The 14,506-nt window shown below is 40.6% G+C and overlaps 1 protein-coding gene and 1 long non-coding RNA gene across 2 annotated transcripts; one reads left to right on the top strand and one right to left on the bottom strand.

Annotated features, from left to right (window-relative positions):
- Nucleotides 1-420: 420 nt before the first annotated feature.
- Nucleotides 421-2,868, bottom strand: LOC109419288 (uncharacterized). The gene is made up of 3 exons (XR_003896439.2): nucleotides 2,798-2,868; nucleotides 2,371-2,732; nucleotides 421-1,512 (listed from the first exon to the last, which is right to left on the bottom strand). It is a non-coding gene; the product is annotated as an uncharacterized LOC109419288 (long non-coding RNA).
- Nucleotides 2,869-8,570: 5,702 nt separating this feature from the next.
- Nucleotides 8,571-11,643, top strand: LOC109621987 (SUMO-activating enzyme subunit 2). The gene is made up of 5 exons (XM_020076185.3): nucleotides 8,571-8,730; nucleotides 8,793-8,964; nucleotides 9,501-9,655; nucleotides 9,720-10,007; nucleotides 10,134-11,643. Exons 2-5 carry the CDS (start codon nucleotides 8,821-8,823, stop codon nucleotides 11,485-11,487), a joined length of 1,941 nt encoding a protein of 646 aa, XP_019931744.2. The 5' UTR covers nucleotides 8,571-8,730; nucleotides 8,793-8,820; the 3' UTR covers nucleotides 11,488-11,643.
- The last annotated feature ends 2,863 nt before the right edge of the window (nucleotides 11,644-14,506 follow it).

Here is a 14,506-nt window from a genome sequence, read left to right as displayed (position 1 = left end):
TTTGAAGACAAAAAAGTGGATTTTTATGTAAACAAACGATTTTCTCCCTATCTCACTCAGCGCCTCTACAATGGGGGACCATTCGGATTTACCTATTCACTTTTTTCTTTCCTTTCCTTTGCATCAAAAAAGTCACAAACATCAACAAAACAAAGCACGGAAAAAATCTAAAACTGAATAAATAATTATTAATGCACGGAAAAATAATGTTTCGGAAAAGTGAATGGTTCAAACGTAAGAAAAACAGAGTAATATATTGTTACATAAAAATAGAATGTAAATGTATAGTAGCTACAATGTGCGAAGCTTTTAGTGAACCATTTCATTACAATATACATTATAGTAGCTGGTACACTGTATGGTGCATGAATGGTTTTCACCAAACACCCTATGGTTAGTTTTTATCCGGGTTTCGACGAGGATGCATCTATTCTTTTAGATTAATGTGCAACTGTTAGATTTGTCTATCTACTTTTCGCTGCATCTACTTTCAAAACCTGCCGAGCGCTGCTTGAGATAGATGGAGATGTGAATAGATAGAATGTGGATGTGCAAAAACAAGACCAGTACAGCATGTGAAAAGGGTCTAACTGCAGTCATGATTTTTCACGAACAAATACGTTTAATTTTTATTACAATTTTTTAACTTATCCATGAAAACCAAGGCCAATAATAGATGTATTAAATATATATCTGAGCTTTTACCTTACTTCTGCTTCAGCTAGTTGTGTGGCTATATCAAAACTTCCTCTAGTGAAGCGAAAATGCATATTGGTTTGAAAAACTAGTGTTAGGCTCTTTTCATGTAATTACCACGAGGTGGTGGTGGTAAAAGTGAAAAGTCAAACGAATCAATCGTAAATAATTCCGTTGTTTTTTTCTCAATAAATTTTATTTCATTGCTTTCATTTTCAATTGCACAGAAGATTTATCTATAAAATGCAAAAAAAAAAACGTTGCGGGAAGCAATTTAGTTTTATTTATTTGAATTGACTCCTCCCGACAAAGTGTTCAAAAAGCTATGCACGAAAACCGTCTTGAACATGTAGGTTGCATGTTTTTGATTCAATCCTGTTCTGCTCCAGCTTGGTCTGCTTGGTCATCAGAAATGCCTTAGAATCCGGAACCTCCTGAACGTTACGAAGCTTTAGACGTTTTCCTATGTGCTGTGCTACCGGGCGGCTTTATCGATACAGGAAGTTCCACCTTTACCAGCTTTATAGTGGCCATAATGGATAATCGACTTCGAGTGGCTCGCTGACGCGTTTATTTTGTGAAATCAGGTTGATGAGGTTCAATTGCAGCTGGTGGCCGGGTGCTGGTTGCTTAGGATGCGCATCACCTGCCTCTGGGAAAAATGAAGGCACTGAAGGAGCAGCTGCTGGAGCAACAATTGATCGAACGAAGTTTTAAACCAAGAGCGCTTTGGTGGTAGAGTCTTAATCGGTTCGGGTTCGATAGAATTCCTCGGTCCGCCAGGTTCCGAAACCAACATATTCGTTGCCGAAAAATCTGGAAACAAATTTAATTAAATTTAAACCAACCCGGGAGCTACTTGACAGCTGCCGAACAACGTCAGCGTACCTAAAAATTTTGGTCCGGGTGGTACTGTCAGATTCAAAGCGGCAAGCGCTACTTTTGAAAAGGACGAAAACCGACAATAACAAACCGAACAAAAATATTAAAACATTAAACATTTGTTGTCTCCGCTTTTTTGTGGTAGGTAAATGCAAATTAAGTGCGGCATGATGAATTTGTTTACTAGAAGCGAAAATTATTTCTATAAAACAAGTAAAGGCAAAATAGTCGGCTTTTATAAAATTAATAAGAAACTCATGTTCATGTTTTCTTCTAGCGCGGTTATTAAGTACCAGCAAGTAATAAATTAGGTTACTTATGCAAACATTTTACAGCTACATATCTGGTGGCCAATCCAAAATGGAAGTTAAAAATAATCATTGTCAGATTTTTTTTTCGTGTTTGATCTTCGGTTTGGTCTAGCATGCACAGTCACCAATTAATATGGAAGACCGTTTAAACATGTGTTTTTATTATATTTTTTACAACAAAAAAAAGAAAAATCAAAATAATTTCAATTTAATGAACATTAGTTTTTGCAGGTTTTTGCACTTCTGTTGAATACGTCCTTTTGATACGAAACGCTAGCCTCTTGTTGGCTTCCACTCACCACGAAACAAAAAGATGTTTTCGCATGGACAAAAATTGTTGCGTCAGTGAAGGATGGACCCGTTGTTTACGAACAGTAGCGACATCTGCGATTTGCAAGTAGGTACGCGAAACTGAGCTCATCTGTCAAGTTACGGAGGGGTTGATTTAAACCTACACAACACGAACGCGACTTCTTCTTACATCGAGTTTTTTGACTGGGACATTTTGGTTACCCCTCCAGCTTGCTATATGCTCGCACCTTGATAGTTGCTTTCGTCGGATAAGCTGCACCAACGGCAGTCGCTGCCAAACTCGCGTTCCGATAACCGGAGGAGGTATTTGGCAATCCCGTCGACGTCGGTGTTGGAAGCACCCTTCGTCTGTCCCCGTTATGCGTTATCTTCGTCGTCGATGATGGCAGATTTTGCGGGATGTTTCCTCGCGCGGCACGCCCTTGGCCGAGTCATACGGGCAACGGCCCGGCAACTGGGTTGCTCCTCTTTCACAGATGGTGCTCCGGATGCTGCTTGCCGCCACCCGCCAACCAACTGTTATTGTACGAACTGCAAGGAAAAAGCGGCAAATTCTAAATTGATTGAAAGACTTACAATAAAGTGTATGCACTTACCGGCAGCATCTTTAGAAGGTTGCATTTGGCGTGGAACTGCAATTCACTTAACGGAACATCGGAACGTCTTCTTCTTCTTCTTCTTCTTCTTCTTCTGGTTGTGGGTGTTGTCAAAATCACCCACTGGTAGATGGCACAGCACTTATGCTATAACGCCAGTCGGTTTTTCATTGGGACGGGATACAGTTTTGTTTATGTTTCATATCGGGTTGTTGTGGATTTTGTTTTAGTGCATTAGATACTTAGCTTGATTGTTTTGAGGAATTTACACACATTTTTCAGCGTTTCGATATTTTTATCTTCGAAAGCTTGTTGGATCGAGTAGAATTTGTCGAGGTTGTGACTATCTCTAGGACAGGGGTTTTCAGACCTTTTGTCACGCGGTGCACTTTTTGGGAACAAATTGCTACGCGGTGCACTTGAACAAAAGTTTTGAAAGATCAAATTTAAAGATTATTAACGGGATTTTTGATGCACGTCGAAATGACTTTGTCACAAGTTAATTCTAGGAATTTGATGGACTAAATTCTTATCGGAGTCATGATCTTGGTTCTGGCGATATTAGTGTTTGGATAATTTTAGTGAAGTTTTGCGTTGATCCCTGGATTTCTGGATAACCGGTGTGATTTTTGGTAAATATTCTTTTTGAAAGATTTCTAGAGAGGCTCAAAATAAATATCTTCAAAATAGATGTCTGTTTTCAGAACTTGAAAATACCTCTCTCTCTCTCTCTCTTCTTGCCATAACGTCCTCACTGGGACAAAGCCTGCTTCTCAGCTTAGTGTTCTATGAGCACTTCCACAGTTATTAACTGAGAGCTTCCTCTGCCAATGACCATTTTGCATGCGTATATCGTGTGGCAGGCACGAAGATACTCTATGCCCAAGGAAGTCAAGGAAATTTCCTTTACGAAAAGATCCTGGACCGACCGGGAATCGAACCCGTCACCCGAAAAATACCTCTTGAAATATATTGGAAAAACTTGTAATTAGAAGGCACGAAATGTTGCTAATTGACAAATTGAGAGATGAAATTTGTGAAAAAAATCCCGTTCTGGTGGGATTCGAACCCACGACTCCGTATTCGCTAGACCGGCGAGAGTAAGTCTCGGCTTCATATAAATAATTCGCTTGCCATTGTAGTTAGTGGGCACAGTGTTTTGTGGATTGGCATCTAAGCCGAAAACAGAGATGAGTTTGTGAAATAGGAGTGTTCACGGTGCGCCTTCGGAGTCAGTTTGGGTTTCTATTCCGCAGAACCATTACCTGTTCTGTGGCTTAGTTGGTTAAAGCGCCGGTCTAGCGAATACGGAGTCGTGGGTTTGGATCCCACCAGAACGCGGGATTTCATCTCTCAATTTGTCAATTAGCAACATTTCGTGCCTTCTAATTACAAGTTCTTCCAGTATGTTTTAGACATACCAGCAAATCTGGTAAAATGCCAGTAAAATGGGCAATATGTATCATTGACCTCTTGAAATATCTGAGTCAAATTCCCAGAGAAATAATAACATACTTGTTGTATGGTTCGTGGTAAATTACTTCAAAAGTAAATGAAATATACCATCTTAGATTCTTGAAAATACTAGTCATATTCCTTTTGAAATTCTTAATAAAATTCTGGAGAATACGTTCCAACATACCTTATAAGATTTTTGGTATAAATTCATAAGACTTTTTTCTTTTTAGAAAACTCATAAAGGCTTTATTTAAACATTTTTCTGTCTGTCGTAGAGATGCTTTGCTCTGATTTCTCAAGGTTTCCTGAATTAAATATTTCATATACAATAGTCAAATAACACAACTATCAGTTATTCGCGATGTTGGTTGATGAATTAATGAAATATTTTTCATCAGACTTGTAGCATACTCAGAATTGTCGCGGTGCACTTGACAAGGCTTCGCGGTGCACCAAGTGCACCGCGGTGCACGATCTGAAAACCGCTGCTCTAGGAATTAAATGTTTGATACATTCGAAAATTATGTGTTCGGAGGTATTCAGGCAATCGCAAAAATCACAGTACATCTCATCCTGGATCTTCATCTTGCTGAGCCAGAATGGCGAAAAATCATGCCCGGCTAGCAGCCGATTCAGTGTCCTCGTTTCGGTGTTGCTGAGGGGTAGATTATGGAACCACGATTTTGGGTTGATTCCAGTTTGGATTTTAAAGAACTTTCTTCCTTTTCCTTGCTCCTGAGTATAGTTGACATACCACTGTTGAACTTCATCTGTAATGTCGTTTCTTATCAGGTTGACGGCGTCATGAGGTAGAATCCGGTTGCTCACAATTTCGTCTGAATGGAGTCCAGCCTTGGCCAGGTTGTCGGCAATCTCATTACCAGCCAGCCCTACATGCCCCGGGATCCACTGGATGCAGGTATGTTGCGAGGTAGCTTTCTCTATGATAATTTGTATCGGTTCGTCTCTTTCCACTTCTAGTAGCTGGCTCCTGATGACTTCACATCCCGATTTCGAATCCGTAAGGATTACCGCTCCTTCTATTTGATTCCTCTCCAAATATTTTAGTGCTATTAAAATAGCTTCCAGCTCCGCAGACATCGTGCACACCGTATTTTCAAGTCTCAGGCTTAGTTTGAAGTTGTTGCTCTCGTCGTAGATGCCCACTCCACAGTGGTCATTGTCCTTCGATGCATCTGTGTATATCTTTCTACAGTTTTTATATTGCCCATGTATCCTTCCCAGGGCAAGCTGTTTGAGGATTTTCGTAGCGGTGATCTTTTTGTGCCATGGCCGGTCGTCAAGTTCTGTCTCAACCCTTACGAGAGGGGAGTTGTTCGGAACATGAACTGAACAAGCTATGTTGTTGAATATGTGCTTGTATTTTTGAAAAATTGCTTCTTGGAAGGTCAGTTTTTCTGCATCCACCATATTGTTCTGGTTCAACACCTGCAGTTGCGTCCAAATCGGTGACTGATATTGTGCATGTCTGACTATTTCCTTCGCTGTAGTCAGCTTCCTGCGGTACTCTAGAGGAGGCTGACTAGCTATGGCGCACAACGTATTGATGGGTGTCGTTTTGGAGCACCCAGTGATCTTTCTAAGGCACGCGTTGTTTGTAACCGTGAGCTTTTCCAAATTGCTTTTTGACGAGTTGGCGTAGACGGACGCACCGTAGTCCATGTAGCTCCTTACGATTGCATTATACAGCAGACTCAACGTTTGAGGGTGTCCTCCACTTTTTGTAGCACTGATGACCTTAAGCATATTGACTCTATCGTTGGCACTTCTCTTCACTTCTCTGATGTGGGCTCCAAAAGTGAGGGAGCGGTCCACAATCAGTCCAAGATATTTGTGTGTGTTTACCGTCTCCAAAGCCATATCTCCAATATTCAAATCTAGAGTTTTTTGGTTTCGCTGAAAAAGCATAACTTTTGTTTTATTTTCATTTATTTTTAGGTTCAGCTTTTCCGATTTAACTTTGAAGACATCTAGAAATCTCTGCGTGCGGAATTGAACTTGTTCTCTACTGTTGCCAGCCACAACTGCCATGAAGTCATCCGCAAATTGTACTAGTACGACTCCATCGATTTGGATGTCGTGTAATTGAGCAGTATAAATGTTGAATAGCAAGGGCGACAGAACGTCCCCCTGAGGTAATCCATCACATATACTCCTTTCCACGAGCTTGTCCCCTACTTGAATTTGCACAGTCCTCTCACGAAGAAAGTTACAAATCCAGCTTGTCAACTCTACTGGTGATCCATACTGGCACAGTATCGTCTCCAGTGTATCTGTTCTAACCGTGTTATATGCGCTGGAAAGGTCTATGAAGACTGCTCCGGCAATCTTTCCTTCTCGTTTGGTGGCATTTATGGTGTTGATAACGTAGTTTAGACAGGTTGTCGTTGAACTGTGCTTTCTAAACCCAAACGACGTCACTGGTAGGATGGCGTTTTCGTGCACAAAACGATTTAGCTGTCCCAAAACTGCCGCATTGACAATTTTTAGAGAACAGTTCAGCATGGATATTGGACGCAAATTTCCAATCTCCTCCGGATTCTTTCCAGGTTTTGGTATTGCAATTACCTTGATTTTCTTCATGTCGGTGTCAACATGCCCTGCCTTCCACATTCGATTTAGGTCCTGGATTATGTTGTCGCGTATCTCTGGCTTCAGACTCTTCAGCAACTCGTAGCTGATACCATCAGGTCCTGGTGCTGTTGATTTTCGCTTCTTACTCAGGATGCTGTTCCACAACTCCACGTTTAGGATATCGTAGTTAACTGCCGCACAAATTCGCCCGTCGTAGTGATCCCCGAATGGAAAATTCGCATCCAGGAACTTGTTAGCTGCTTCTTCGTCTTCGTGAACAATAGTGACCTGGTTTCGCTTTCTTCTTTTTCCTGTTAGATTGTTAATCTTCATCCACAACTCCGTACTGCTCGTGCTCGGCTCAATCTCTTCGACATATTCTCGGAACTTCTCCCTCATAGCTTCGTTTCTGCTCCTTTTGAACAATCCCTCTAGCCGTTTCATCTCCATCAAATCTTCTAACGTGCCGCTTCTGTTGAATTTAGCCCTAGCTTCGTTTTTATTCTTCCATGCTTCTTCGACCTCTGCACTCCACCAGTATTTTGGTTCAAAACGGTTCTTCTGCTTAGCTTTCTTCATTATCCTTTTCGTTACCTGTTGAAGTGTTGCCAGTCCATCCACTTGTGCTCCATCCAGCTTTTCCAATTCTTCCTTCACCTTTTTACGGTTCACGAAGAACTTCTGGGTCGTTGGACTTACGTTCGAGATTACGATGTGTAGAACTAAGTGTCTGCTGCCTATCCCATACTGTAGAATCTCCAAACTCGTATCCTGATACAGTCCCGGGGACACCATAACCAGATCAATCGTAGAAGGTTTTTTGTTGAGCTCCGCTGGTACAAAAGTAGGTTCTCCCGTGTTCATCAAAATGAGGTCCTCTTCGTTGATGACATCGAAGAGAACCGCACCTCTCGCGTCCGAATGGAATTGGTCCCATAGTCTGTGGTGGGAATTCATGTCCCCACCGATTAGCACCTTTTTGAAGCCCTCAACCCTCTTTATCATCCTCAACAAGAAGGTTTTGAACTCATTGGCCAGCGTGTTTGGTGACATGTAAGATTTTTCAGTGCAATATTCAGAGCGTAGAAAAAAACAAAGCAGAATTAGCAAGAGTTCTGAATAAAGAGGAATACACAATAGGAATAATATCAGAATGTTGGACGAAAGAGGAATTCGAAAATAGAAAATACAAAATCTCACAGTACAATAATTACTACTGCTCAAGGTTTGATGGGTACGGAGGAGCAATGATTACAGTTCATAATTCAGTGCAAAGCAGAACAATCGAGGTTGACACGACGGACAATATACAATGTGTCGGCAGATACGTAAGCAAGTTTGACCTAGCAGTTCTAGCAGTGTATGTGTCATCGGAACGTCTGAAATGATTCCCGCAACGATGACAACAAAATTGTTAACTTTGTTTACGTCGGTCGCCTCGTCGACCGCACTAGATGTTGAGAGATGTGAGTAGTTTACAAAAAAGATTGAAGATGGATTATGGATGGAAGTAGATGGAAATAGATAGAAAGATTGAAACGGATCATGCACAGTACATAAGATGTGTAAGATAATTGGTAAAAATAGGATTATCTGGATGTGTCGCCCCCCTCGCAAATTCATAAGGTATTTCAATGAATTCCGTTGTTTTTTTTTCGCACAGTGCACAACTGTTTGAAAATTTTTGCACGTGCGTAAAAATAATTCAGAGTGTACCAATTTTGACAGTTCCGTCAAATCAGATTTTGTTTGCAAGCCGCTTTCGTGGAACCGATCCGGAATTTGAATTTTCGTGAAAATCACCTGCAAAATCGAATCGCTCGCTGTGAAATAATATCGTGAACGTTAGCTTACAAGCTTTACATAGTTTTTGATTGCAGGTAAGTGAAATCACAACCTATTCAAGCGGTAGAAATTGAACGTTTTCTTTACCCATCAATAGGCAGGACTGTCCCAGCAAGCAGCGGAACATGGCGGCCCAAATTGCGGGTGTTTTCGAACCGGAGCTCCAGGAGAAGATTTCCAATGCTAAGATTTTGGTCGTCGGAGCCGGTGGAATTGGATGCGAGATTTTGAAGAATCTGGTTCTTTCCGGTTTCCAGGACATCGAAATAGTAAGTTGTGTTTGTTTTCTTTGTGTGTAAAAAACGTCTGACTCATAACCTCAAAGGTGACGCCGCCGATAGGCAGTGCTCCCAGAGCACTAGGAAATTGCATAATTTTTACTCATATTTTTTTAAACTAATTTTAAATCCAATATTTTACGTCAAAATGATTATTTTTTTCTTGAATTTTAGTTAGAATAAAGATCATTAGTATTTTTTGATCAGCAGTTTTAAATGTTATCAAATAGAAAAATACAACACTTCTTGGCGTAACATCCCCACTGGGATAAAGCCTGCTTCTCAGCTTCAGTGTTCTATACTGAGAGCTTCTTCGCCAAATTTTTATTTTACATCTGTGTATCGTGTAGCAGGCTCAAAGATACTGCATGTCCAATGTCAATGAAATTTCGTTTACGAAAAGTTACTGTATTGACCGGGAATCGATCTACGACCATGGAAAAACTTACAACAGATCGTTTATATAAAGCGTAATGATATCTTTACTACTTCAATGCAACTAATAACATACGTACCCTTTCTTCCAGATTGACTTGGACACCATCGATGTGAGCAACTTGAACCGTCAATTTTTGTTCCACAAGGAACATGTCGGCAAGTCTAAGGCCAATGTTGCTCGCGAGAGCGCCCTTAGCTTCAACCCAAATGCCAAGATTAAGGCCTATCATGACAGTATTACAACGTAAGTTTGATCTAAAACGACTGAATGAGAATAATTCCATGACCAACGGATTTTTTTATTACAGCTCCAACTACGGAGTCAACTTCTTCCAGCAGTTTAAATTGGTGCTGAATGCGCTCGATAACCGGGCGGCTCGCAATCACGTCAATCGGCTTTGTTTGACGGCGGATGTTCCGCTGATCGAATCGGGTACGGCCGGCTACAATGGCCAGGTGGAACTGATCAAGCGCGGGTTGACGCAATGCTACGAGTGCACTCCGAAGGCAGCTCAGAAGACATTCCCCGGCTGCACAATCCGGAACACGCCATCGGAACCGATCCATTGCATCGTTTGGGCGAAGCATCTGTATAAGTAAGTAAAATGTCTGGGTAAATCTATGTGGTTGGGGTTGGAAGCTGTTTAAATTGCACTAGTTTTACTAACCGGGCCCTCTTCAGAATAGTCAAAGTTTCATTAAATTTATTTCTTCGTTTTCAGTCAGCTGTTTGGCGAGAGCAATGAAGATGAAGATGTATCCCCGGATACTGCCGATCCGGAAGCAGGTGCTGAGGCGGGAGAAAGTGCCCTCGCCGGAGAAGCCAATGAGAAGGGAAATGTGGACCGCGTGAACACACGGACCTGGGCGCAGCAGTGCGGATACGACCCGGAAAAGATATTCAACAAGTTGTTCTACGATGATATCAACTACTTGCTTAGTATGTCCAACTTGTGGAAGAGTCGTACGCCTCCCAATCCGGCCAAATGGGACGCCTTGGAGGAGGGAGGTGAAGCAGCACCAACAGATACGGTTCTACGTGATCAGAAGGTGCTCAGTTTGACCGAGTCGGCCAAAGTATTCGCGGAAAGCATCACCGCTCTGAAGGAAGATTTTGGCAAGCTGGCCGAAGGTGATCACCTAGTTTGGGATAAGGATGATAAGCACGCGATGGACTTCGTAGCAGCTTGTGCCAACATCCGGGCACAAATCTTCAACATCCCTCGGAAGAGTCGGTTCGAAATCAAGTCCATGGCAGGGAACATCATTCCGGCAATCGCCACTACGAACGCCATTACTGCTGGGGTTGTGGTGATGCATGCCTTCCGTGTCCTCAAGGGGGAGTTGGACAAATGCAAATCCGTTTATATGCGACTGCGGCCAAATGCTCGCAATCAGTTGTTCGTTCCAGATCGTACGTTGAATCCCCCGAATCCCAAGTGCTACGTTTGCGCTGCTAAACCGGAAGTTACTCTTAAGGTGGACACAAAGAACGTCACCGTCAAGGAATTGCGTGACGATATTTTGATCAAAGCACTGAACATGCTCAATCCGGACGTAATCCTCGATGGTAAGGGAACAATTGTCATTTCTTCGGAAGAAGGCGAAACCGATTGTAATAACGATAAGAAACTGGAAGAATTGCAAATTGTTGATGGATGTATCCTGAAGGTGGATGATTTCGTGCAAAACTACGAATTAACCGTTACCGTTATCCACAAAGACCCTGCTCGAGATGAGCCCAGTTTCGATATAGTTGCCGATCCGGACTCCCTCAAGCCGAAAGAAGATGAAGATCAGAAAATGGATGACGCCCAACCGTCAACATCCGGTCAAAATGGAAATTCGAAACCCACCACTTCCGGCAACGGAGCTGCCACTGCTGACGATGATGACGATATGTGCATCGTCGAAGAAGATGCTGAAAAGCCTAGCACGTCCGACGCGGGCGCCGGTCCAAGCACATCCTCCGCTTCCGAGAAGCGGAAGATCGAAGATAGCGAGGGCCCATCGACGAAGAAACCTCGTGTCTCCAACGACGAGGATGATGATGATGATTTGATCGTCATCAACTAAAGTAGCATTTTGGACGGTGATGTACGGTAAGAATGAAATTTGATGTTTTATATCCGTAGATTTGTCAGATCGCTTCGAACGAAACTCCGGTATTGTATCACTAAAGCTGGTAACTTGGCAATGAACCTCTATAATAAATGTATCTCGTAAAATTAACGCCAGAAGGTGTGCAACATTTGTCCGAAACATCCGTGTTATCAATGCGACAACTGAACAGGTACTTTGTATCAAATTTCGTATGTTGGGGATGGGGTTATTTTTTATAAGACTGGTGTCTGCCTGATGTGATCATGCCTTGCAAATTTTGATGGGGTTTCCTCATTGGGATTGGGGCTATACCTCAATAGGAATGGAGCTCCACACTCTAAAGAATGTTCACGTCCGATTTACGTGAAATATCACGTAGCTTATCCTTATTCTCAAAACCTCAATAGTTACGTGATGTTAGCATCTTTTAGGGTAGGACGGGGCAAGATTGTGTTAACTTTCAACAAACTCAACGTGATCCTTAGGGTGCTCATTTTGCCCCGCCCTACCCTACTCGATAACCACGTCGTATGCCCCGCCCTGTTTGGTGAAAGGCCACCTTATTTTCACGTAACTCGTTTCGTCGCGTTTGTGTTAGTGTACTCCCGACTTAAGCTTTCGCGGAACGAAAGTTACGTAATTTTCCAGTGTGCAAAAACAATTCAAAATGGCGTCGAGAAGTATACCCTGATAAAAAATATCATAAAAATACGATAAATTTTATTGTTACAACACCATTTTTTCGAAAAATATTTACCATTAAACATATTGTAATTTACACGGCTCACTCACCATCACCCCTATTGTACTTTACCATTCGGCGAATGGTAAATGGCACTTTTACAATAAAAAATGGTGGTCGTTATGTATCTTAACCATAAAATTTTGAGAAAATTTTCATACACTTTTTCGCGAAAAACAATAGAATGTATTGTGTTTTTATGAGACATTTTTAGGGCCATTTTCAAATGAAAACAATATATCTTAATGTTTTTTCATTGTTCTTACAATACAAATACAAATAATTGAATGGCGTCAAATTAATCGTTGTTACAATAATATTTGTTGTTATTTGTAAGCAGTTTTCGCTTTTGAAAATCCATAGAATTTTTATTTCTCGCTAAAATTTATATCCAGCATTTACGAGCACTAATGGCCGCCAGAACTCTGATGTCTGTCTGGTATGTATTGCTTGGCAGCTGTTGATAAGATCTATCTTCAATCTTTTCAAATAACTGCCAAATATCATAAGTCAGACCTCAGGTCGTATCGTTCACAATTCATGTGGCCATTAGTATCTGTAAATGTTGGAGAAAAATGTTACCGAGAAATATGAATTCTTTGGTTTTTTAAAGGCGAAATCTGTTTACATAACAACAAATATTATTGCATGTTTATTTTAACATCGGTTCAACTGACCCCATTAAACTAATTGTATTTGTATTGTTATCAATGGTAGTTTACTATTTACTAGATTCCTTTAATTTATTGGAAAACATTAGAAAAATCATTGTTCATCTTTTTCTTGTCGTAACATCCTCACTTGGCTAAACCTGCTTTTCAGCTAGTTTTCTATAAGTACTTCCTCAGTTATTCATTGAGAGCTTCCTCTGCCAACACGGCTTGACGTCTGTCAGTCGTTGAAGTTTTAGCGAATAACATTCGATAACCGAAACATCTACTGTACTCAAATTTACACACAACCTTTTGTGTAAAAAACTTAGCACTTGTTTCAATTTTTCGAACCATGCTATAAATTTGATGCAGTCCTATTTGAAAGATAGATCTCAAACCGTGTTCAGTAACGGAGTATACTCAAGTTTTCTTCCGATTACGTCAGGAGTACCCCAAGGATCAATTCTTGGACCCATCCTATTTTCCATGTACATAAACGATCTGCCGGATGTGTTGAAGTATTGCAAAATTCATCTTTTTGCCGACGACGTTCAAATATACTATGATTGTCATGATGATTCTGCCGCTTCCATTTCGATCAAAATCAACGAAGATCTAGCAAGGGTTCAGGAATGGTCGTCCATGAATTTGTTATCCCTTAATATTAAAAAAACGCATGCCATGTTTATCAGTACCAACAGAGGAAATTCAGTATTACAGCCAACAATCATTCTGAATAATGACATTATTGAATTCAAAAGTCAGGCAACTAGTTTGGGCGTTATTATTGAAAACAATTTTTCTTTTGATAAGTTTGTTTTTAAACAATGTGGGAAAATAATTGCAGCTGTAAGAACATTGAGCAAATCAAGCTCATTTTTGAACGTAGAGACTAAAACTAAATTGTTTAAAAGCTTGATATTTCCTCATTTTGTTGCTTGTGACTACCTCTTATCAGATATTTCTTCATTTGCTCTGTCTAGAATCCGTATTGCACTTAACTCGTGCGTACGATATGTTTTTAACTTGAATAGATTTTCTAGAGTATCACACCTGCACTATCGACTAATTGACTGTCCTTTTGAGAAATTTGGTTCAATGAGAAGTTGTTTGTTCTTGTTCAATCTCGCAAACTCAATGAAACCCGCGTATTTATTTGAGAAACTGGAACCTTTCAGAAGCAACCGATCGAGAAAATTTAGAATATCGCGAGTCCATAGCTCAAGGTATGGAAAGTCGTTTTTCGTCAGAGGCGTGATGATATGGAATCTACTTCCCAACAGTTTAACGCTAGAGAAATCTTTTGTAGCATTTAGGAGGAAATGTATTGAATACTTTAATTAGTTTGTAGTTGATAATTAATTCATCGAGACCAATTGTATAACATTATGTCAAAATACGTGGCGCTTATTCTACATGGATATTCTTTTGTAACATTTATAAAAAGACACATGTCTTATGTTACTAAATAAAATGAAATAAATAAATAAATAAATAAGTGTAATTGAGAAATAAACTCTTTTTTAATAAAAAGTCCATGAGAACTTTGCAGGCACTTTTGCAACTATTTAAAAACAACTTAAATTATTTTTTACTG

The sequence above is a fragment of the Aedes albopictus genome, chromosome 2, assembly GCF_035046485.1.
Source record: "Aedes albopictus strain Foshan chromosome 2, AalbF5, whole genome shotgun sequence".
Taxonomy (NCBI): Eukaryota; Metazoa; Arthropoda; class Insecta; order Diptera; family Culicidae; genus Aedes; species Aedes albopictus.
This window is presented reverse-complemented; position numbering and strand designations above follow the sequence as displayed.

Bases quoted from the DNA above. Each gene is read 5' to 3' on its own strand.
- LOC109621987 (XM_020076185.3), top strand. From the start codon at position 8,821: ATGGCGGCCCAAATTGCGGGTGTTTTCGAACCGGAGCTCCAGGAGAAG. The intron at 8,965-9,500 runs GTAAGTTGTGTT...CCTTTCTTCCAG, and splicing joins GTTTCCAGGACATCGAAATA to ATTGACTTGGACACCATCGA. The intron at 10,008-10,133 runs GTAAGTAAAATG...CTTCGTTTTCAG, and splicing joins TGGGCGAAGCATCTGTATAA to TCAGCTGTTTGGCGAGAGCA.